This window comes from Salmo salar, chromosome 14 (genome assembly GCF_965601325.2).
Source record: "Salmo salar chromosome 14, fSalSal1, whole genome shotgun sequence".
NCBI lineage: Eukaryota > Metazoa > Chordata > Actinopteri > Salmoniformes > Salmonidae > Salmo > Salmo salar.
This window is the reverse complement of record NC_138304.1, coordinates 31,194,945-31,219,314: the sequence shown is the minus strand read 5'-3', so window position 1 is coordinate 31,219,314 and position 24,370 is coordinate 31,194,945. Positions and strand designations below refer to the sequence as shown.

The 24,370-nt window shown below is 41.2% G+C and overlaps 1 protein-coding gene across 1 annotated transcript in view; it reads left to right on the top strand.

The window, feature by feature from the left end:
* LOC106569167 (solute carrier family 22 member 23) overlaps positions 1-24,172 on the top strand; it is a 90,096-nt gene extending 65,924 nt beyond the window's left edge. The window contains exons 6-10 of the mRNA XM_014140221.3: positions 4,684-4,786; positions 5,671-5,909; positions 6,923-6,955; positions 8,720-8,843; positions 15,145-24,172. Coding sequence (XP_013995696.2) covers positions 4,684-4,786; positions 5,671-5,909; positions 6,923-6,955; positions 8,720-8,843; positions 15,145-16,783 — 2,138 coding nt within the window. The 3' untranslated portion in view covers positions 16,784-24,172. The remainder of the gene's footprint in view (positions 1-4,683; positions 4,787-5,670; positions 5,910-6,922; positions 6,956-8,719; positions 8,844-15,144) is intronic.
* The last annotated feature ends 198 nt before the right edge of the window (positions 24,173-24,370 follow it).

Genomic DNA, 24,370 nt, shown 5'->3' with positions numbered 1-24,370 from the left:
TTTGGTTTGGATTCGTTTCTTTCCTCTGCTATGGGTTTAATGTTGTTATTTGGAAGTGAAATGTTTGTTGATCCCTGAAGTGAAAGGTTCTTAGACAATATCTCTAGCAAGGACAGTTAGTGAAAGTAATGAAAAGGATTTAGAGACTATCCTATCTATTAACTTTGAATACTTTGAACAAAACTCTGACTGTGTTTACGCAGGCAGCCCAATTCAGATCAATTTTTTCACTAATTGGTCATTTAACCAATCAGATCAGCTCTGAAAAAGATATTGTGTGAAAACATCTGATGTGATTGGTCAAAGACAAATGAGTGGAAAAAATATCAGAATTGGCCAGCCTGTGTAAACGCAGCCATAAGCATACATTATAATAATGCCAATGTTAGATTCTCTCTGAGACAGAAAGGCCTGGTCAGGCTCAGTAGAGTGTAGGTCCCTGTTGTTCAGTCAACAGTCTATATGGATTATCTTGACTGACGGGGGAGATCCCCTTCCTTCCTCTCTGCCTGGTTACCATAGTAACAGCCCTCTCTCCTGGAGGTGGAGGTATATCTGCGGCAGGGTAGTAAACCTACACCGTGGCATCATGGACCCGACCCTCCAGACCCTAATTCATTTTATTACCAGTGTTGGGGATTAGTGAACTAGAAGTAGTTCAACTAGTAATGTAACTACATTTTGCAGTAGCTTGGTGGAACAAACTCTAATCCAGTAGTGTTTTCAGAAGGTACTTACTTTTTTGCAGTGTAGCAGTGTAGCTACTATAACTACATACTACATTTTGGCCAAAAAATAATCAGACCTGCCTAATTCTCACTTCAAACATTGTTTAAACATTTAGTTTAATAGGATAAATATACATTCTGTTAACATCTGACTCCCGAGTGATCTGTTCTTGCAATTTGTATTCTATGACATTTCAGATTTAGATAGGATAATTTATCACAAAGTAGTTTGGATGTTGTGAACTACTTTTTCTAAGTAACTTTAGTTAAGTAAACTATATTTTTCTTAAGGGTAGCTTTCTTCCAGTGTGAAGTATTGGTAGCTTGGTAAACTATATTTTCAGAGTAGCTTCCCCAACACGGTTTATTAGGGCCTTTAGAGGGAGCGGGGCAGAAGGAGAAGGGGAGAGGCATCGCTCACAGACAACAGATGGGACCAGGTCAATCCCTTTGACCTCTACCTTAGTGTCTGGATAATGGATAAGTATAGCCAGGCCAGATTCCTGCAGTTTGGACAAGAGATGACTGGATGGTTCTCATGAAATCAGTTACAAAAGCATGATGCATCATTCTGAGGGCTAAGATGTCTAGTTTTTGGGAACGTGTCTTATTTGAAGTACATTTTACATTATTGCCTGAATTTTATACATTTTCACTGTAAGTCTTCATTACCAAAATGTGTCCAGATACAATTATCAGGTCGTAAAAAAATGAGGAAAAAAGGTTTGTCCATAAATCATAAGAATGGTATATTAATTAAAGTTTACATTAAACTATAATATGTATTACTTACATACAGTGTCTGTGGACATCTCATTACCGTGACACTTTTTCAAGTTCCTGTAAAAACTCCAATCAGTTTTTAAATAAAGTTTTATTCACCAACGATGCATCATCTAGAGGATAAGTCCTTAGATGAGCACAAGTCAAGTTAATGTATTTGCTTATATGCCTTCAGAATGAGGTTCTTATTCTCGAACACCACCTTTACCCCACTTTGCCTTCTCATTACCGAAACCGCTAAAGAGCTCAATATGGGAAAAGTCTGATTTAATTTGATAATAGTTGTATAATTTCATTTGAAATATTAGTGTTTTCATTGTTATGTTTAACACAGGCCTTTTCATTAGGGGAGCAGTGTTAAAAAATATTATAAATATTGATTTGTTTATTACATTTTTGGACTTTTACGGTAATGATACTTTTGTAAAAATTTTGGTCAAATGCATTAAAAAAACATAATAATAAATATAAAATAGATAAGTACAGATCCTAATCTCAGTGATTCAAGAGAACATTTTGTGAAAAATGACACTTGAGAATTGTTTGTTTCTTTGGACAGTTTCATGAGAATGACCCAACTATGTTGTTGACAGAGGTTATGATTTACACATTTAGGGGAAAAATGTGTAAATCATAACCTCTGTCAACAACATAGTTGGGTCATTCTCACGAAACTGTCCAAAGAAACAAACAATTCTCAAGTGTCTAATAATACTTTTCGGGATGGTAAAACGTTTTCAGTGTAAACTTAAACGACTAAAACCATATATAAAGTATGTAAAAAAGATAATGGATCAATATATTTTTTAATAAGATCATCTTTAATAACCATCACCAAAATAAAAAACTAGACAATCAGGGAGATTCTAAAATTCCAAAAATGTCATGGCATGGTGTAACGGGGTGAGTGACTGGTTGCCGGGAAGTCAGGCGCTGGAGAGCAGAGATGGGTGATAACAGGAGAACTTTAATATACACCCTGGCCCAAAGGCACAGGCGAGGCAGCACAAAGCACAACCACGGTAACATGAACCGGATTAAACAAAACAAACAAACCTAGGTTTGAAACAAACCGAGCGCAAGCCAGCCTGTAGCGTAACACCCTACACAAAGAACAATTCCACACACAGACATGGGGGAAACAGAGGGTAATATACATTTAGTCTGAGGGAATGTGAACCAGGTGTGCGGGAAAACAAGACAAAACAAATGGAAAATGAAAGGTGGAGCGGCGATGGCTAGAAGACCAGCGACATCGACCGCCGAACGCCACCCGAACAAGGAGAGGGACCGACTTCGGCGGAAGTCGTGACACATGGGGCCCCCATTGATTTTGTTGTAATGTTTGAGTCTCTCAGATAACATAAGAACAAGGCATAAGCCATGGCAAAATGTGTATAATTTAATAAGGAAATTAGCATTAAAACTGAAATGTCTCTCGGCCCCATGGCAAAATGTGTAGAATTGCAGGAAATTTGCTTTGAAGCTTCAATATTTCTCTCAGCCCCATTACAAAATGTGTAGATTTGCAGGAAACTAACTTTAAAACTGTAAAATGTGTCTTAATTAGGTCGTTGGGTCACCACGAGCCGTCAGAACAGCTTCAATGCACCTTGTCATAGATTCTACAAGTGTCTGGAACCTATTGGGTGGATCTTTCAATAGAAATTCCATAATTTGGTGTTTTGTTGATGGTGGTGGGAAACGCTGTTTCATTCAGTGAGCACTCGTGCCTGGTGGATGGCGGCATTGTCATCCTGGAAGAGACCACTCCCATCAGGATAGAAATGATTCAACATAGGTTGAAGGTGATCACTCAGAATGGCTGTGTATTTATTGGCGTTTCCCTTGCCCTCTAAGGGTTGTGTGGATCTAAACCATGTCAGGAAAAGGCACCTGACACCATAGCAGAGCCGCCAGAAACCTCATTTACTCAAGTGTTCCCTTTATTTTCGCAGTTAACTGTAGCTGTGCCCTTTTACCTAGGAGGTCTTCTTGTCAGGTATGATATGGCAGAGGAAAATGCTAACCATTTACAAATTCTTCTGTTACTGTGCTACTCAGAGTAACAGTGAGAAAACATCGTAAAACAGAGTTGCTTAATGTGAAATCAACTATTTTCTTAGCATCCAGAGATCTTCTAGAGCAGTGAATGCTGATGCAGCGTAGAGAGACAGTGTGTCTGTCAGCAGGGTCGTCCCATTCGTCCTCTCCTGCACACACAGCTCTCTGTCCTCCTGTTGTCATCTGCATCTATGGGCGTAGCTAGCTAGAGCATTCTTTCTCTCTGTAGTGGTAGAGCTATGCTCGTGTCATCTTTCCATGGTGCACCTGGCTCTCTTAGCTGTAAACACTTCACAATAAAACCAGAAGCAGCCTCTGGGTGTTTGTCAAATCAAATGAAAGTTTATTCGTCACTTACCCAGTTTACTGCTGGTATAAACGGTGCAGCGAAATGCTTACTTGCGAGCTCCCTCGACAATGCAGTACAAATATGATGTATTGGGCCGTCCGCACCACCGTCTGTAGAGACCTGCGGTTGAGGGCAGTGCAGTTGTGTGTGTGTGTGTGTGTGTGTGTGTGTGTGTGTGTGTGTGTGTGTGTGTGTGTGTGTGTGTGTGTGTGTGTGTGTGTGTGTGTGGTGTGTGTGTGTGTGTGTGTGTGTTATGTAGCCTTGTAACATAACTAGCCCCTGAAAAGGGCCTCTTGTTTAAGAGCCAATCGTAGATGAGGGATTATGGCTATGCTGCTAGGCCAGAGGATGACTTCAAAGCTCCATTATTTTACAGGGCGATAAACTTGGAATGTGCACGTGCAAATGTGGGTGTACATGCAGAAAGTGGAGGTTTGTTTCCATAGCAACCCATTATATTTCAAAACATCCGTGCTCCATGTCGTGATCCGTGCTTCGCTGGGGCGTTGTCCTCTTTCATTTATCCATTCATTCACTCATCTTCTTTTCCCCTAGTCACCCACTCCTTCCCCCTGTCATACCTGTCTCCTAACAGGAAGAGATACGTCACATGATGAAATGTGTTGGTATGAATCACATAGTGTGCAGCAGAAAGTGTCCTTCCCTCACCTAAACCCATCATGTGGAATTACATGAAGCCCTGTGGTTGACTGTACAACCTGGTATAAAGCCTTATGTGACTTATTTTCATTGTTTCAGAGCTGCAGAACGCTCTTCACAAGAAACCCAAAAAGACATGTATCGTAAAGATGGTGGGGACAAGGAACCTGTGGAAAAACATTGTGGTCCTCTGTGTGAACTCGTAAGTATGTTTGTGTGTGTGGCGGTGTGCGTGTACATGTGCATGTGTCCATGATGCAGCTGCCAGTAAGACGCCTCTGGGTGTTAAATGTGGTGGCCGGTGTTCCGTGATGATGGGACTATTGACCTGTCTGCTCGATGCAGCATCGACCAGCAGTGGCCCTCTGTGCTGTTGGCAGGCCTGTCCGTCAGTCCATCCGTCTCTCTGTCTGTCTGTGCTGTTAGCAGGCATGTCTGTTTGTCCATCCATCCATTCATCTGTCTATCTGCCTTCAGAATAAAGATTCACCAACTCCCTCACCCACCAGTCATTATAGACAGCTATTTCAGTGCCCTGACCAGTCTGTCTGTCTGCCTGTCTGTCTGTGCTGTTAGCAGGTCTGTCTCTCTCTGTCCGTTCGTCCGTCTGTTTGTCTGTCCATCTGTCCTTATGTCTGCCATATGGTCTAAAGAATAAAGCTTCACCTTCTCGCTCACCTATCCCAGTCATTTATAGACATGCAGACATAGACACAGCCCTGGCTATTTCAGTGCACGGTGCCCCTGACTCTAGTCTGAACATGAATTTTGCATGAGCTGTGTTCTTATGAGAGAACTGGAGATGAGCAGGAGAGGGTGTATGTGCGTGCTTTTAGCTTTGTTTCAGAGGAGACGAGAGGAGAGATTCATTTTCCGCTTCTTTCTTCTCCCTCACTCTCCGTCTGGACTCATATAGTTTTTCTTTACACTCTCTTCCCATATCAATCTCTATCTTTCTGTCCTCTCTGTACACTCTTTCGTCTCCTCACTCCTTTCTCCCTCTCTTGCACCATCTCCCCCCTTTCTCTCTTATCTTCATTCTCTCTCTCCTCATTCTCTCCCGTCCCTCTCTCTCCCTCTATCCAGACTGACTGGCTATGGCATCCACCACTGCTTTGCCCGCAGTATGATGGACCACCATGAGACCCACGAGTCCACCATGTTCCACAACTTCTACGCTGACTACTACACCATGGCGGGCATCGCCGTGGCTTCATGCATGGCACTGTGCCCGGCGGTGGGCCTGATGGGGAGGAGGGGAGGCCTGCTCATGTTCATGATCATCACTGCCCTGGCATCACTGCTGCAGCTTGGCCTGCTCAACTGTGGGTAGCCTACAGTGTAATACACATACTGTATAGTACACACGCTGTCACAAACTTGCGTGCACACACACACACACACACACACACACACACACACACTTACACACACAAATATACAAACACACAGGCATGCACACACACACAAACACACACACTCACACATACACTGCAAGCACTCACACACAAATTATCATACAGTCTGTGCATTCTAGCTGCTCACCTTGACCTCTACGGCACAAAGCCATACCTTGACCTCTATGGCACAAAGCCATACCTTGACCTCTACGGCACAAAGCCATACCCTGACCTCTACGGCACAAAGCCATACCTTGACCTCTACGGCACAAAGCCATACCTTGACCTCTACGGCACAAAGCCATACCTTGACCTCTACGGCACAGTTTCATTCTATCTTGTCCCTACAACACTCACGTTGTGAGAGTAGCACGAGCTATCTGACCTTAGATTACATGTGGCATAGCAGGTCATGTCTCCCCGCTAAAATGTCTCACTGTCACTAGCCAGCTGGTATGTGCGGATCTTATCTAGTTGTATCTAGTTTTATAATGAATGTGAATAGGTAGAGGTAAAACAGCCTTTATAGTTAGCTATAGTTGTTTTGGAGTGGGGTTTAAATGTAGGTCTATGTGATGTGGTGTAACTGTGTGACAAGGACAAATGATTGTCTGAAATCTGTCAGAGTATTTAGTCTTTTTTTAAAGAGTCACTTATACGTTGAGTGAACAAATATTTAACCTACAACTACAGGTACACATCAAGGTCAAACACATATACACACACACACGCGCGCACACGCACACACAACACACATCTTGTGTTGTTATTGCTGTGGTGTAACTAGTGTGTGTTTTGTGACTGGAAAATTCACTTGTGGTACCGCATGGCTGTGTCTTCTTTTTGTGTCGACTATGCTCTGTGTGATGTGTGAGATGATCATTTGACTACATATTAACCTGTGTATGTTTCCCTCTCTCTCCCTATGTCTCCTGTAGTGCTGGGGAAATACAGTGTCCATCTGAATATAGGTACAGTACACCCATCGGTTTGTCTCCTATTCATTCTAGTGGGAACTCAGCCAATGTTTCCCTTGTTGCTGTTGCTCTGCCCTAGAATCTAAACTAATCAATACCCCATCATTCTGGCTCATAACTGTTTATCATGTTTACCCAATTATATTCAGCTTACTGGAAATACTTTAACTGCTTGATAAAGAACCAAGAAGGTCCTGGGCAGATGGGAGAATTCTGCAGTAAATTGATAACCAATTTACCGTCCTAAATGTGGTTCAAGCTGTTAGAAACACATTATGATAGCTGCAGATGTCCCCAGCGTGATTTGTTTGATATGATTAGACAAAGATTGGAGGAACTGACATCTGTATAAGATTGAAGAACACTAAGATAATGTCAGCATTATAAACTAACAGTACTAAAATCAGGGCTTTAAATGTCGCAATGAGTTTGTTGCACAATGCTGGTGGTTCAAAGCAAAGGTTGATTTTTCACCTCAACCTAAATACTGTGACTTTTCCTAGTTCTCCCTTTCTCCCAATCACTCCCCACTCTCTTTCCCACCCACTCTCTAAAAACACAAACTCATTGCAGAGTTCAGTCAGGTCCTGATAGCCCAAACCGCGACGTGCGATTTCTGTTTGACAACTACGATGAGTGACAGTTCAGAGGTACCATGTGACTGGCTCAGTACGTCTGTAGGCATCAGTGAATAAATAAATATCTCAAGGACTAGCGTTCTGTTTACTGCATAAATACACATTCAGATCCAGCTAGCTTGTCCTTCACAGTGAAACGCCACAACTGACACATGAAACCAGCAGTTGTACAACCTTAGAAGCTAGTACATTATACGTGGTATGAAATACATTATGCCGTATCACCATCATTCATCTGAGCTGCTTTTCATCTTGCTTGGTCTTCATGTATTCTAATAAGAGTAACTTCTTCTTGATGCTATTTTTCATTAGAGGTGGAATTACCAGTCTTCCTGTCTGTGTTCTACTCCCTGATCCTCATTTGTCTCATTGACCCTCACTAACCTCTAGCCCTCTTCTTCCCCTGTGTATTTATCTATCTCTTATGTTCCCTCCATTCTCTCTATCCCTAATCTTCCACCTGGAAGCAAACTGGGCCTGGCCTGTTGTCAGACAGCCAGAGGATTAGAGATTAGAGAGGAGCAGCAAACTGACCCGCCTCGGATGATCCTCTTTGGGCAACTTAAACATCTTTAATTTAGACACCGAACCGATCCGAGACCAGCCAGAGATGATCCTCTTTGGGCAACTTTAACATGTTTCATTTAGACACCAAACTGACTTGAGACCAGCCTCGGATGATGCAATTTAAACATGCCTCATATATACACATCATGGGAATTATGTAACCATCTACATATGTTATTTATAAACCTATAGTTTTATGTCAAGATGGCAGGAAATATGTTGTTGAAGTATTAGGATCATCCTTCAACAACACCCTGCTCTTAGGAGAAAGCATAGGTACTTTTCTTGCTCGGTGCAATGAGCATTCTCTTAAGAGCGTCATTCGTTTATCAGTGTTAGATATAGTATTTTCCTTTGAGCTTATCTCACCTTTCTACATTATAATGTATTCTCTCTGTATAATGGCTGGATAATGTTTATGTTTATGTTTGCTTTCTATGCAGAGTGCTCATATACACTAATCTCACTTTAATAATTTAGGCTGAATCACTTTAATAATTTAGGCTGAATCGTGTTTAATGGCTGACTCGTGTGTTGTCTTCTTTCTGTGCAGAGAGCTCGGATACACTTAATAAGAACTTCTCCATCGCCTTTTCCATCATTGGCATGTTCTCCTCCCACGCTGTCAGCAACCTGAGCATCTTCTTCTGCGCTGAGATCACCCCCACTGTCATCAGGTGAGCCCACCCACACACTGTGACCGGACCACTGGAGCGTACCACTGAGGGGGGTTGAGGGATAGGATTCAGAGAGGCTGTGAGGATATGTTCAGGCCAGGGTTGAGGAGAAAGCTTGTTTTAGGCCTCATGGGAATTGAAAACAGGGTTTCATTTTATTCCCCTTTTATTCAGCGCTGTCTTGAGTAAAATGTCTGCTTCAGTTTATAACATTTTACAGAACATTCACTCTGTCAAGCGATGTAAATATACTGTCTACAAATCTGGAATTGAAGAAAGATAAAGAGGTGTGGAGTCTGAAGGTTGCTGTCATCATCTAGTGTGAAGGCAAAATCTGCTGTGTTTTATGATGCTCATTATCCAAATATAACATAGTCTTAGTCTTTTGAGCGCAATAGAGAGGTTAATGACTTAAGGTTGCTCTGACCTGCTAGGATATCACCAGGATATTACAACCCTGCTGTTAGCACAGCACTCCCACCATTTGAAAATATTACATGCCCCCATCTATAACATAGTAAGTGTGTAGTTCTATATCCACATATTGTTTGAATTAGCCTTTCCCTCTCTGGACAAACTACGACACAGCTTTGGATCGTCATGATGGTGTGTGGTATTATGTAAGGTATGGTGCACTGCACTGCCTCGAGTTACTGCGGAGCGCCACCCGGTGGCCAGTCACAGACCAGAAAGGAGAGAAATGATGGTACTGCATTGGCAGGATTCTCTTACAAATCAAATCAAATTTTATTTGTCACATGCACCGAATACAACGGGTGTAGTCTATACAGTGAAATGCTTGGTTACAAGCCCTTCCCAACGATGCAGAGTGAAAAAATAAACAAATATAAATAATAGTAACACTTGAATGAAGCTATATCCAGGGAGTATCGGTACTAGATCAATGTGCAATGATATGAGGTAATTGAGGAAGATATTTACATGAAGGCAGTGTAAAGTGACTAATAATAGTAATAATAAGAGTAAAATAAAGAATAGAGTAGCAGCAGAAAGTCTTCACACCCTGTGAGTTGTTTGAAATTTTCTTGTGTTACAGCCTGAATTCAAAATGTATTAAATTGAGATTTTGTGTCACTGGCCTACACACAATACCCCATAATGTCAAAGTGGAATAATGTTTTTAGACATTTTTACAAATAAATTACAAATGAAAAGCTGAAATGTCTTGAGTCAATAAATGTTCACCCCGTTTGTTATGGCAAGCCTACATAAATTCAGGAGTGAAAATGTGCTTAACAAGTCACATAATAAGTTGCATGGACTCTGTGCACAATAATAGTGTTTAACATGATTTTTGAATGACTACCTCGTATTTTTACCACACACATACAATTATCTGTAAGGTCCCTTAATCGAGCAGTGAATTTCAAACACAGATTCAACCACAAAGACCAGGGAGGTTTTCCTTTGCCTCGCAAAGAAGGGTACCTAATGGTAGATGGGTAAAAAAATCTGACATTGAATATCCCACAACAAAGATAGACGTCCTTCCTAACTCAGTTGCCGGAGAGGAAGGAAACCGCTCAGGGATTTCACCATGAGGCCAATGGTGACTTTAAAACAGTTTAACACTAGAACCGCCGTAGGCCAATGGCCACTGACGTTTGATTTTGTAAATAAATCAAATCTGCCCCAAAAAATTGCTATGTCCTGCTCCTTCCTTGACTTTTCCTAAATGTTTGTATTATATCAGAATTTTGAAATCACGAACACAAATGTATTTAGAGCCCTTTTACCTGTTTTTTTTTCACACCTATTCCTAATTTAACCCACCAAGATAATGTGCTGTAGGACGTTGGTACCCAGCCAGGCACTAATGCATCTCTCTCTCCTCACTGAATGAATGACAAATGGATAAATGGACAATAATTGTGCATCTTACCTCACAATTGATTTTAAATTAGGCCTAACTGAGTGATAAGGAGGTTGAAGAGGTTGATTTAATTTATAAAGACAATAGTGTAATGATGAGTTTGTTATGCCGCGCGCCTTGGGGATTGATACCATTCTCTTTTAAATTGTACTTTTTAAAAATAAGCTGTAATGGGAAACTAAAACATGCTACATGTTGCAGTAGGCCTTTCCAGTAATGTGAAGCATTTCCTTGACTCTATACAGCAAAGCAAACGATGCCATCCCCCACTGAATGAATGACAAGTGGATGGATGGAATTACTTCACAATCAAATTTAAAGTAGGCCTAACTGAATGATGAGGGTAAAGATGTTGATTTAATTTAGAACAACAATAGTGTAATGATGAGTTTGTGTAATAAGAATTAGCCTGTAGACAAGATTAAATTGACAATAATCTGATGAGTGACAATATTAGGCCTATCAATTGTCAAATTGTATACTTAGAGATGGGTGTAACTTGTAATTTACAAATGCATGGAAAGGAGCATCACTTTTTCAAATCCTCCTTCAGAGTCACATGTAGGTAAAACATTTTTATTTCTATATAGTATCAGGAAGAGCATATTCTGCAGTTTCTATTACACTTACCTTTGTCAAATAACTATCATAATTCAAGAGGTGCAACTCTATTTCCAAATGTAACCTTTTCCAAGAATATCCGAACTGTCAAAGCATTCAGCACATGACCACCTGCGCAGCAGCAATGCTCTGTCTACTACGTAAAAACTAGTAACATAATTATCTTCAAATTAAAATATGCAATTTATCCTTTGCAATTGTTCATGTACTGGTGCTTTTGTATAGGAATACAGCAAATTATTTCAACTGTGCACCTGGCTGGTTGTATTATTATCTTTTTTGTTCTACTTTGTCAAAATAAGCTTTAACTAGACTATTAATTACTGCTGTATAACTCTATTACTAATTGAATCTACAGATAAAGTTGATCAAATGGATTAAACTGTAATATTTTTATTGTAAGGGAAATGAAAATAGGCTGGAGGTCTTGTGTTTTTTCTGGACTTTGAAGAATTATACAAACCGTTTCTTGACTCTAGCTAAACAAATAGCTAGTGTTTTTTCCACAAATATGTCTTAATGCAATTAATCCTTTACAATAGTTGATGTACTATTTATCAAGGGTTGGTGCTTATGTTTTCACACCTTGTGGGTTGATATGGATCTGATGCATAAGCTAAAGAAGACGCCCAATGTTGTCTAGTGGGTTAATAGATATGATAGGAGAAAACTGAGGAAGGATCAACAACATTGTAGTTACTCCACAATACTAACCTAAATGACAGTGAAAAAAATTAAGCCTGTACAGAATAAAAATATTCCCGAAACATGCATCCTGTTTGCAATAAGGCACTAAAGTAAAACTGCAAAAAATGTGGTAAAGAAATTAACTTTATGTCCTGAATATAAAAGTTATGTTTGGGGCAAATCCAACACATCACTGAGTACCACTCTTCATATTTTCAAGCATGGTGGTGGCTGCATCATGTTATGGGTATGCTTGTCATGGGCAAGGACTAGGGAGTTTTTTTAGGATAATAATAAACCGAATAGAGCTAAGCACAGAAAAAAATCACAGAGGAAAACCTGGTTCAGTCTGCTTTCCAACAGACACTGGGAGACAAATTCACCTTTCCGCAGGACAATAACCTAAAACACAAGGCCAAATGTTGCTTACTAGGGCAACATTAAATGTTCCTGAGTGGCGTAGTTACAGTTTTGACTTAAATCGACTTGAAAATCTATGGCAAGACTTGAAGCTGGCAGTCTATCAATGATCAACAACTAATTTGACAGATTAAAAAAAATAATAATGTGCAAATATTGTACAATCCAGGTGTGCATAGCTCTTAGGGACTTACCCTGTCAGGGATTTCTTCGTCGGAGGACGATATGGCAAAATCATCATCGGAAAATGAGGACCAATATGCAACAGAGTTGAGATGGTTCATTTTGAACTTTTAATAAATTCCAAAACGAACACAAAATAACAAACACGAACGCACGATACACTGACAGTCCTGTTCTGTTCTGTTCTGTTCTGTTCTGTTCTGTTCTGTTCTGTTCTGTTCTGACACACACTAAACACGGAACAATCTCCCACCATCAAACAGACAAACACACCCAACTAATATAGGACTTCCAATCAAAGGCAACACCACACAGCCGCCTTCAATTGGAAGTCCACCCCAATTAACCAAACATAGACATACAACTAACTAGATCAACATAGAAATACGTGAATCTCAAACAGTGCCCAAAAACCCCGGAATACTAAATCAAATGCCCTTACTACAAAAACACCACCCTGAACCACATAAAACAAATACCCTCTGCCACGTCCTGATCAAACTACAATACCAATTAACCCTTATACTGGCCAGGACGTGACATAGCTAGAAAGACTCACAGCTGTAATCGCTGCCAAAGGTGATTGTAACATATTGACCAGGGGGGTGAATTCTTATGTAAATTAGATTTTAGTATTTCATTTTCAATACATGTGTGAAAATTTATAAAAACATGTTTTCACATTGTCATTATGGGGTATTGTATGTAGATGTGTGAGATAAAAAAATACATTTGATCCATTTTGAATTCAGGCTGTAACACAACAAAATGTAGAATAAGACAATGGGTATGAATACTTTCTGACGGCACTGCATAATGAGTGCAAAAGTGTGTGTGCGCGCGTGTGTATGTATGTGTTGTGTCGGTATGCACGTGGGTGTTTGTGTTGTCGGTAGGTGTGTGTTTGTGTGTGTGTGTGTGTGTGTGTGTGTGTGTGTGTGTGTGTGTGTGTGTGTGTGTGTGTGTGTGTGTGTGTGTGTGTGTGTGTGTGTGTGTGTGTGTGTGTGTGTTATGCACTGTATGTAATGTATGTGAATGTGTGTGGGTTTTGTGTCAGTGTAGTGTGAGTTTCAATATAGTGTGTATGTATAGTCTTGTGTGTGTGCATAGAGTAAGTGCAAGATAGGGTCAGCGCAGATAGACCAGGTAACCATTTCATTAATTATTTGATTAAATGCGGGAATAATGACATGCAAACCTGGGAAGCTTTGTGTTCACATTGTCCTAAAAAGGGAACCGAAACCGTGTAATTCAAGCTAACCGAATTCAGACCACCTCTTGAGATAGTCTCATTTCGGTTCGCTTTGGGGGCTCTTTTGACAGGTCTGAGTTCCTTTTGGAGCGTTCACACTGCGCAGAAAAATGAAGCGAACTGCACTGAGTTCACAAAAATGGTCTGAAAGGGGACAAGTGTGAAAACACACAGTCATCCGTAACAGGGGCTTTCACGCAAGACTCAAGGTTGTATTTCTTGAAGTGAGCATAAAAGGCATTTAGAGCTCGTTTGATAGTTCTGCATCACTGGGCATCTCATGGCTGGGTTTCCCTTCGTAATCTGTTATTGTCTGCAAAACCTGCCACATAAGACGAGCGTCGGAGTTGGTGTAATAGGATTCCATCTTCCTCCTATATTGTCCTTTTGCATGTTTGATATTGCGTCGGAGGTCGCAGCAGGCTTTGTTGTATGTGTCCGTGTCCCGTTCCTTGTAAGGAGTAGGTCTAGCCTTTAGCCCAGCGTGGATATTGACTGTAATCCATGTTTTTGATTTGGATACATTCGTATTGTTACTGTGGGGGCGACGACGTTTATGCACTTATGATGAAGCCTGTGGTAAACTCCTCAATGGTATCAGATGAATCATGGTATTGCAGCACTCTCTGCTGTTGTGACCTTAAAATGGCTGATAGGGTATGTCAATAACACAATAATCACCAAGTGTGTCTTCGTAAGGAAATGAGACTAGTAGGGGCTTGAATGTGGAATGTGCCATTGAATGTGAACATAGATCGTTGCGCTGGAAATAGCAGAGGTTGCACTGGAAATAGCAGAGGATGCAGGGCAGAGGTTGCACTGGAAATAGCAGAGGTTGCAGGGCAGAGGTTGCACAGGAAATAGCAGAGGTTGCAGGGCAGAGGTTGCACAGGAAATAGCAGAGGATGCAGGGCAGAGGTTGCACTGGAAATGGCAGAGGTTGCAGGGCAGAGGTTTCACTGGAAATAGCAGAGGTTGCAGGGCACACCCTTTCTAAAGAATGGATCAGGTTTAAAGAGAGTGGGGCGGTTTTGGAATCGGAAGTAGTCATGTGCTTCAGATATGGTGACTTCCTAACTGACGTTCCATGTCTCCCTTTGTAGGCGTGGTGGTCTGTATCTTCTCAAATCTACATGAGAGCTGCCTAGGAGAGTAGGGGGCAAGGGTGGGTTTGAGATTGGGTGTAGATGTGTAGACTTCAGAAGTGATGACTGACATGACGTTCCTTGTCTCTCTCTCCATAGGGGTGGTGGTCTGGGCCTGGTACTAGCCAGCGCTGGCTTCGGCATGCTGACCGCCCCCATCATGGAGCTGCACAATCAGAAGGGCTACTTCCTCCACCACATCATCTTCGCCTGCTGCACCCTCATCTGCATCATCTGCATTCTCCTCCTCCCCGAGACGCGCTACCAGCCCCTGCCCGAGACCCTGGCCGACGGGGAGTGTTACACCCGCCAACCCCTGTTGCCCCCCAGAAAGCCTGGGGAACAGCGCCTCCTCCTGGCCCAGTCGGAGAGCAGCAGGGACTACACCCGGGTCCACGACACGCCACTGCACGAGGCGGCCGCCACCACCGTCTTCACCATGGACTCCAAGGCATCCTCCGCTGTTGACCTCACGGCACCGTCGTTTATAGATATTTTGGCGCCCCCCGCCACAGAGTTGACGTCATTCCAGCCTGATCCTGATAGCGTGCCCCTGGTTAAGAAAGACCTCAATGGGCGATCCGTTACGCTCCCATCTGGTACTCCTATGGCGGCCCTAGATAAGGCAGGCGTTGTACTGCCTAGTAAAGAGCACCTGTTATCTTCCACACCTAGAAATAGTACCCTCACTCCCTCCAATCTGAAGTCCACTGAAGATTCAACTGATATACCCCTCATTAATTATGTTGCCCATGAATCCATTTTCATTGTTGAGGATGAGACAGCTCCCTCCCCAACTAAGGACGTTACCACTGCCACTGATACAGAAGACCTCCCTACCTCCATCTTGGTCAACACCATTCCCCCTGTTATTGAAACCCATCCTATCTCTTCATTGGACTCAACCACTCCACCAGTACTTGATTCATCCTCTACCTCCACTTACACCCCTCCCCCTGTCATAAAAACCACCCCTACATTGGAGTCTATCGTCCCCCCTGTTATAGAAACCACCCCTACATTGGACTCTACCATTCCCCCTGTCATAGAAACTCCTTGTACCTTGGGCTCTACCACTCACCCTGTAATTGTCCCTATCCCCCCTTCTCCAACACCCTCCCCTACTGTCATCAATGACACTGTTCCCCTTCTCCCCTTGGCGGACCGTACCACTTCTATTGATTCTACTGACCCCATCACCACAGATTCGATCATTCCCATTCTAATAGACTCTGTAGATGGCAAACTCCCCCCTCCTCCTACCCATAATTCAGACTGTACCATTCCCCCTGTCACAGACTCTGTCCATACTCCAGAGTTGGACTCTTCATGTGTTAATGATGTTGTTGTCTCTCCCTCTTCCCCTGTCGTAGCTCATTCCCCTGTTCATCACCCCACCCCCCTACCACCACCACTGCCACCCATTGACTCAGTTCATATCCCAACAACAGTGGACTCTTCCACTCCCCCTGTCATAGACACTGTTCACCCCCTCACTGTGGACTCTACCACTCTCCCCATCACAGACATTGTTCAACACCTTACATTGGACTCTACCACTCCGCTTTTCATAGACTCACTTCTCCCCAACATAACAGACACTGAAACAACAGAGGCAGCCCCTGCTTCCACAATAATGGACTGCACCATCTCCTCCCCAATAGACTCAGGTATCCTCCCCGTAATGGACTGTGTCATCTCAGAAAACAGCGCTGTCAACGGGGTGGCGTCTTCATGATCCAAGGCTCCACCTGTGGAACAAGGAGGTGGGCCCCTCCCTCATGGAGGAAGAAGCCCTGGACACCCATGTCACATGACAGGGGTCACTAACTGGCCTATCAGGCCTCAGATATTTCAGCTGCTCTTTAGGGAGACTGCCAGCGACAGACAGGAGGGTAACAGCTTGAGCTTGGGCCAAGTTTTTTTGGTCATACATCTTACTGGGAGCGGCCAGAGAACAGGACAGGGGGACCGGCTGTGGTGACAGTGATGAGTGGTTAGGGACAGTTCGAAATTTACTGGGAGGGCAATGCGTTTTTCCCCCGGGTTTACATTCACCCTATTTGTAGGTTTTACTATATGATTTCTTCTATCATCTGCTTGCATGCACCTCCCCTATATCAAGGTGTTTTGGAGGTTCCATTATGCACTGCACTTTTCCACACATTAACTATACCACAGGCCAATATAGTCTACCAGTCTGTCTATCCTGCCCTCTATCCACCTTTCATAGTGACAATAGTCACTACCAGATCTGCAATAACTGCAATATCACACATATATCATTCAAATCTGCACCAATATCAGCAGAGACCAGGTGCGTCATTGCGCATGAAAGAACAGTGAAGACATGAGACATGCTGCTCAAAAATCTCCCCTATACTGTAAATCTTGTTTAGGGACTATACAATTATCCTACCTAGACTAGCCTAGAACACATTATTGCTTTCAAGTGAGTACATTTTACTCTAGGCTGTGAACTGCAGTGAAAATGTCATTTAAATAATATTTCATTCCATTTGGCTCAGTTGTTGGTCTACGCTCGACAGTTTATAAGATCTAGAACAAGGGTCTCCAACAGCTCCAGTAGCTCTGAGTCCACCTATGAGTTGCTCGCCAAACAATTCTGAAAGTACATGCAATTTTCACATGGTCCACCGCAAACTCATAAACAAATCTCTCATGTATCAGACACCGCAGCTTCCCAGCTACTGTCTAATCAACGCAACATTGGCATTATCCCACCCCAGGTTAGCCACTAATGGCCTAAAAAGCCAAACGTAATACAATATCTGCCAATTAATTTTCCAGCAATATTGCCCCGGTCTGTCTGTGTGATGCACGTGTTTGTCTATCACTTCATGTGGAGCCAGTTGATGTGATAACTGTCTTGTGGGTTTCCCCAAAGCCTTCTCAATCAAATGTTGACTGCAAAGTAGGCTTACCTGTCAGAAGTAAATTATGAGTAAGTATATAATTTGTGTCTACACTGAACAACAATATAAATGTAACATGCAACCATTTCGAAGATTTTACTGAGTTACAGTTCATATAAGAAAATCGGTCAATTTAAATAAATTCATTAGGCTTATCTATGGATTTCACATGAATGGGAATACAGATATGCATCTGTTGGTCACAGATGTATTTCTTTTTAATTTAAAGGTAGAGGCGTGTATAAGAGAAGTAGTCATTATCTGGTGTGACCACCATTGCCTCATGCAGCATGACACATGTCCTTCACATAGAGTTGATCAGGCTGTTGATTGTGGCCTGTGGAATGTTGTCCCACTCCTCTTCAATGGCTGTGCAAGGTTACTGGATATTGTCGGGAACTGTAACACGCTGTTGTACGCTTCGATCCAGAGAATCACAAACATGCTCAGTGAGTGACATGTCTGGTGAGTAGGCAGTCCATGGAAGAACTGGGACATTTTCAGCTTCCAGGAATTGTGCACAGATCCTTGCGACACGGGCCATGCATTATCATGCTGAAACATGAGGTGATGGCGGCAGATGAATGGCACCACAATGGGCCTCAGGATCTCGTCACGGTATCTCTGTGCATTCAAATTGCCATTGATAAAATGCAACTGTGTTCGTTTTCCGTAGCTTATGCCTGCCCATACCATAACCCACTGCCACCATGGGGCACTCAGTTGTAAGGCCTCTTGGACGTACTGCCAAATTCTCTAAAACGATGTTGGAAGTGGCTTATGGTAGAGAAATGAACATTAATTTCTCTGGTAACAGGTGGAAATTCCTGTGGTCAGTATACCAATTGCTTGCTCCCTCAAAACTTGAGACATCTGTGGCATTGTGTTGCGTGACAAAACTGCACATTTTAGAGTGGCCTTGTATTATCCCCAGCACAAGGTGCACTTGTGTAATGATCTTGCTGTTTAATCAGCTTCTTGATATGCCACACCTGTCAGGTGGATGGATTATCTTTGCAAATTAGAAATGCTCACTAACAGGGAAGTAAACAGATGTGTGCATAACATTTTAGAGAAATAATATTTTTGTTCGTATGGAAAATGTCTGGGATCTTTTATTTCAGCTCATGAAACATGGAAACAACAATTTTTGCGTTCATAAACTTCATAAACTTCGCCATGAAATGAGTAGCAGCAGTACAGAACCATCGCTAGACCGGCACATTAGACGGCACATTCCTCATTTGTGCAATTAAAGGGCCAGATGTGGAACTAAAGGGGAATTACACTCAAATATCAATTTCTTCGTTTTTTCCAGTCCTACATTTTTTTTAAGCATTGACATGGACTCAGAACATACAATTTTGTTGTTTCTTAATGAACTGTTATTGTAATTTTGAGTTTTAAATTGTTTTAATCAAAACCCACAATTTCTTTTTTACTAAGAACTTAATTTGGGAAAATATTCAACATATTTTGGGGAAAATTATTTAATTTTTTTAAATTAAAATTATTTTATAAGGGCCCCCTTTAGAGTTGTTCATTAACCATTATTTTACCAGGTATATTCACAGAAAACATTATCTTGTACACTAAGGACCTGGCGAATAATTGCAGGGGAGAGGAGAAAAGGAAGAATGTGCCTATTTGAAAGCTTGAAAAAATGTGTAACTCGAGACGCATTACATTTTTAAGCTTTTCGTGCTAGAAAAGGTTGGAGACCCCTGGTCTAGAAATACACAGTAGCAGGCCATTCTGGCTTTATTTTAAGTTCTGATACTGAGATGCGCTGTCTGTTGCGGATCATCATTCTCCTAAGTCGTGCTATAATAATGTGATCACATATGCTCCCAGCAGGCCCAGTTGTTCAGGAAAGCGTCATGCGTGCTCTGCCTCCTCTCCGATCCGAGCAGCTATTCCTCGCGCACCTAGAACCTAACACTTCAATATAGCCTAAATATTTGTAATTTAACTTTTAAAATGCATTACCTTTTATGTGTGGCATAAACACAACCAGTCACAATATTTGAATCTGATTAAGCTACTTCAAAAGTCTCCTGTAGACTACCTGCGTACATTTGTCCAACATTTTATTCAGGCATCCAAACTGTCCAGATTGTGGTGTTGAAAAACGCAAATCATGATGTTGAAGCAGCCGAAGTCAGTATAATTTGCTTATTGGTTGTTGTCAATTGGCACAGAGACCTGTTGGTGGAAAATTTGTTGCATATATTTTATATAATTATAAACCGGGTGGTTGGAGCCCTGAATGCTGATTGGCTGAAAGCCGTGGTATATCAGACTGTATACCATGGGTATGACAAGAAAGAATATTTGTACTGTTCTAATTACGCTGGTAACCAGTTTATAATAGCAATAAGGCACCTCAGGGTTATTGGTATATGGCCAATATATCGTGGCTAATGGCTGTATTGAGGCACTCCGCGTTTCGTTGTGCATAAGAACAGCTCTTAGCTGTGGTATTTTGGCCATATACCACACCCCCTCGAGCCTTATTGCTTAAATATGGCATCAACATTTTGAAAATCTGATTTCCACCTAGCTGGTCATTGCAGCTTGCTCTGATTGTGGTGTAGGTCTAATGAAACAGGCCGGGAGCGTTAGCTCTGTCCATGGTGGTCGGCAAACTCTCAACCTTCTGGCCCGTAGCCCTGCATTGCATCGACTGTGCCACAAAAGCATGATGAAGTGGAAAAGTCACATTTATAGACACAGGGTCACTATAGTTATTGTTATTTGTGGTCGCAAACATTATTTAGAGTTAATTCTATGAGGGAGGACGGTGTGCAATTATGTTTTACAGTACAAGGGGAGTGTGGTGTGAAAATATTTTTTACTTTGAGGATGGGGGTGGCATTTTTTTAGGACACCTCGAAAATGTTGAACTGTCCTTTACTCAGCCACAGTCTGAAACTGTCAATAATTATGACGTCGTCAGCGTGTGACGTTGTTGTTGTTGGGGGAATCTGAATGTAATTTTAGACAGAGACTACCAGCCAAAACTCCATTTAGAATCCTTTATCCCAAAGGTTAGTTGGAGATTCCATAAATACCACAAAAAAAAAACATTTGACTGTACATTTGCCTCAGCTGCAGACTTAGATGTATGTCCAATGTGTTTGATGATGTACAATTGCCTTATCATGTAGAAAAAAATACTTCAAGAATACAAAGCAGAATTTTGAATGTCAACAGTGCCAGATTTCTCCTAATTGTTCTTGTTGTCGCTGAAATTAGTACCCAGAAACCAATTGGATTCTGTGTAGGGAAAAGAGCAATTTGCCAAACATGAAAAACCAAAAGTAAATTTTGCTGCCCGAATGAACTGCCAATCGAAGGGCAATAAAGACAAGTATTGGAGGTATTTTGATGTATTAGACAATGAGTTAAAATCACAAGTGAAACATCTCAAGACTTCAGTCCTTAGTGTAATACAAGCATGTGTGTATGAAAAGTTAGAGAGAAGGAGAGAATGACTTGAACTGAAGAGGCATGCTCCAAAGTTAAAAAGACAATAGACTGTTTATGTCTGAATAGACAGTAGAAAAGGAGAGCTTTACCAGTGATGTGGTTTAAGTGAGGGGTCAGTTGGTCCTATAGGGCTATGTTGTGATTATTGACGGTGCGGTCCTGAAAGTGAAACATTTTCATTTTTTTTTTTACTATTTCCCCGTTTCATGGGACTGAAGCGTCATCTTTTTATTTTTCCACTCTTTTCATAAATGAAATGAATTGTACTGTATGCAATGGATCTTGTAAACGTGATATTGTAGATAAAATTGCATACTTAATGTTGTTGTGCTACTGATGTTGAGCTTGATTACAAAAAAAGAAAAAAGATTTCCACTATAATCTCAAGGGGCGTGTCCTTAGTGTATACAGCTAGCCGGCACTGTCACCATTATTTGTGTGAATGTAAGTGGCACTTTATCCTTTGCTATGGGGACAGAGCATGTAAACAAAAATGTGAACTTTTCCACGAAACAAAGAAGTGATGTTCAAATGTTACCTAAAAAGACAGAAGAGCTATCACTCTGAAATGGACACATGAATGACAAAAGTATTTTGTCAAATATATCTGTCATTGCCACCATCTTGTGTGTATTGTGTATGTGTAATTTGCATATTTGTTGTAGTAAAAATATTTTTTGTATATTCCCTTGAAAAATATACCAGAAAATATTTTCATTTCACAAAAGTATGCAAAAATGATATTCTTGTGATATTGACAAAAATTCTGCTACATTTTGAAATGTAGGCTTACCCCTCTCTGTTTTTGTTGGGGTTTTACTTCAAAATATTAACAATCATTAACATTAAGTACTTATTTAATTGTAATCAATACAGACATGATAGAGAAATGCTGTGATCTCTTGACTGTAAAAAACAACAAACATCTTTGATTATTTTTATTAAAATTGAAATATATGAGGAGCTTTCTTCTTCTTTTTAAAACCCAAATGGCTAGTGTCAACATCATGCTTTACCAACATCTGTGATTGACTGACTGTTGACAATAGTATATACCCAACAAACAATATGTTGGCTGTCAGTTCACTAATAAGGCTACTACATCCAATTGTGCAGAGATCTGTGTCAATTTGCCACTGTTTACAAATACAACATCACAAATTTATTGTAAAGCTTCTTTTCAAATCTCATTGATTGATGTCAAATGCCATGGAGTCCACATTCTTATATAGTGTGTTTATTACTATGTATTTAACCAGGAAAATACAATGGCTTTGGAGGTGTCCAAAGTGTTGTGTATGATGCAATAGCAGCCAATATGATCACTCTACTGTACACTAATCATACAGTAGTCATCACAACACATACTGTCATGTGTTTCTATGGATGTAAAAAATAACTATGTAAATACTAAACATGTAATAACATACTTTATGTTCATTCTCTGGTTATTTCCTGGTAAATAAGCACGCTGTTAAAGAAGATATTATTTTCTTGTGAGATTAATTCCTAATACTACATCCACCCTGTTCACAAGACTCAAGCATGATGTAGAAAGGATATGTGAAACAAGTTAAACTTCAGTACACCCCTATATGGGCCTATTCACTTCTTTAATCTCCAATACACCCTAGGCCTCAAAGCACAACGTATCCTGGTGTCCTGCCAACTCAGAGTAGTTAACTCAGGAGTAAAGTTTCCCCAGATTTCCCCAGTTACAGATCTAGGATCAGCTTCCCCTCCCCCGATCCTAAACTTAACCATTGGTTGGGAAAATGCTAAACTGACCTAAGATCAGTGTCTAGGGGCAACTTCACCCCAGTCCGATTAGCTCGTTTGGCTAGCTGTGATGTGAGGAGGCTGCTGTTGTGAACACACAGTCTGTCTGAGCACTCTATCACTTCAATAACAGACTCGACATGTTGTATATGTACAATACAATACACTTACTTTACTGTACAGTCTGTCACTGTACTGTCTATTCACACTGGAACAACAAAATAGGTCAGTCTTACAGATGTTAAAGAGGATATCATCTGCAGCTGTAGATACAGTAGTTCTCACCCCCCATTTCCTGAAATGCAACCTCACCGTCTCATTGGTTAGCTGATACACACATGAACTGACACACACAGGAACAAATGGTGTAACCTCACATGTAAAATTACATTAACATTTTTAATTTGCATTCTGGTCATTTAGCAGATACTCTTATATTAAAATGTCACAATACAACACATTGCAACCTTACATTACAGTCTCAGATTTCATATGTAATAGCAAAGTCAGCACCAGGCGCTAGTGTATGGTAAGAGTAGGGTGATGGCTTGGAGAGTGCCTATAGTAAAACAGTAAAAGTAGATAGACCATAGAATACATTCAGGTAAAGATGATTTTCTCTAGGTTCATGGGTTGTTCATAGGTTGTGCCATCATACAGTGGTTTGGAAAGGGTTTTTATCTGGACAAATCAGGTCAACTGATCAAATCTTCCCTCATCCTACATGCAACCAAACAGCTATATTGGTGAAATGAAAAATAACCCCAATATGGCGCAGAGTTTCTGTTGGTGCAAGATTTGAATGAATGAATGTAAATATCCCAGACTGTACCAGTTACATTTTTATTTGGGGATTTTGAATAATGCACTTGTATATAAGCCACGTGACGTTGTAATAAACTTCACTATTTATTGATGAATGATGTATTCCTGGGTCTTTGTTGAGTTAATTGTTCTTCAGACTATTTTCAAGCCACCTCTTGATACTGAATCTTGAGGTGTTTGAGTTTTCCCGTGTTTTACCAGTTGATGTCTTCTCTATCCCAAGATCATGACATGGGCATAAAGTGTGTTGATGCTATATGTTGAGGATCAGTTTTCAATATATCACTTGCTTA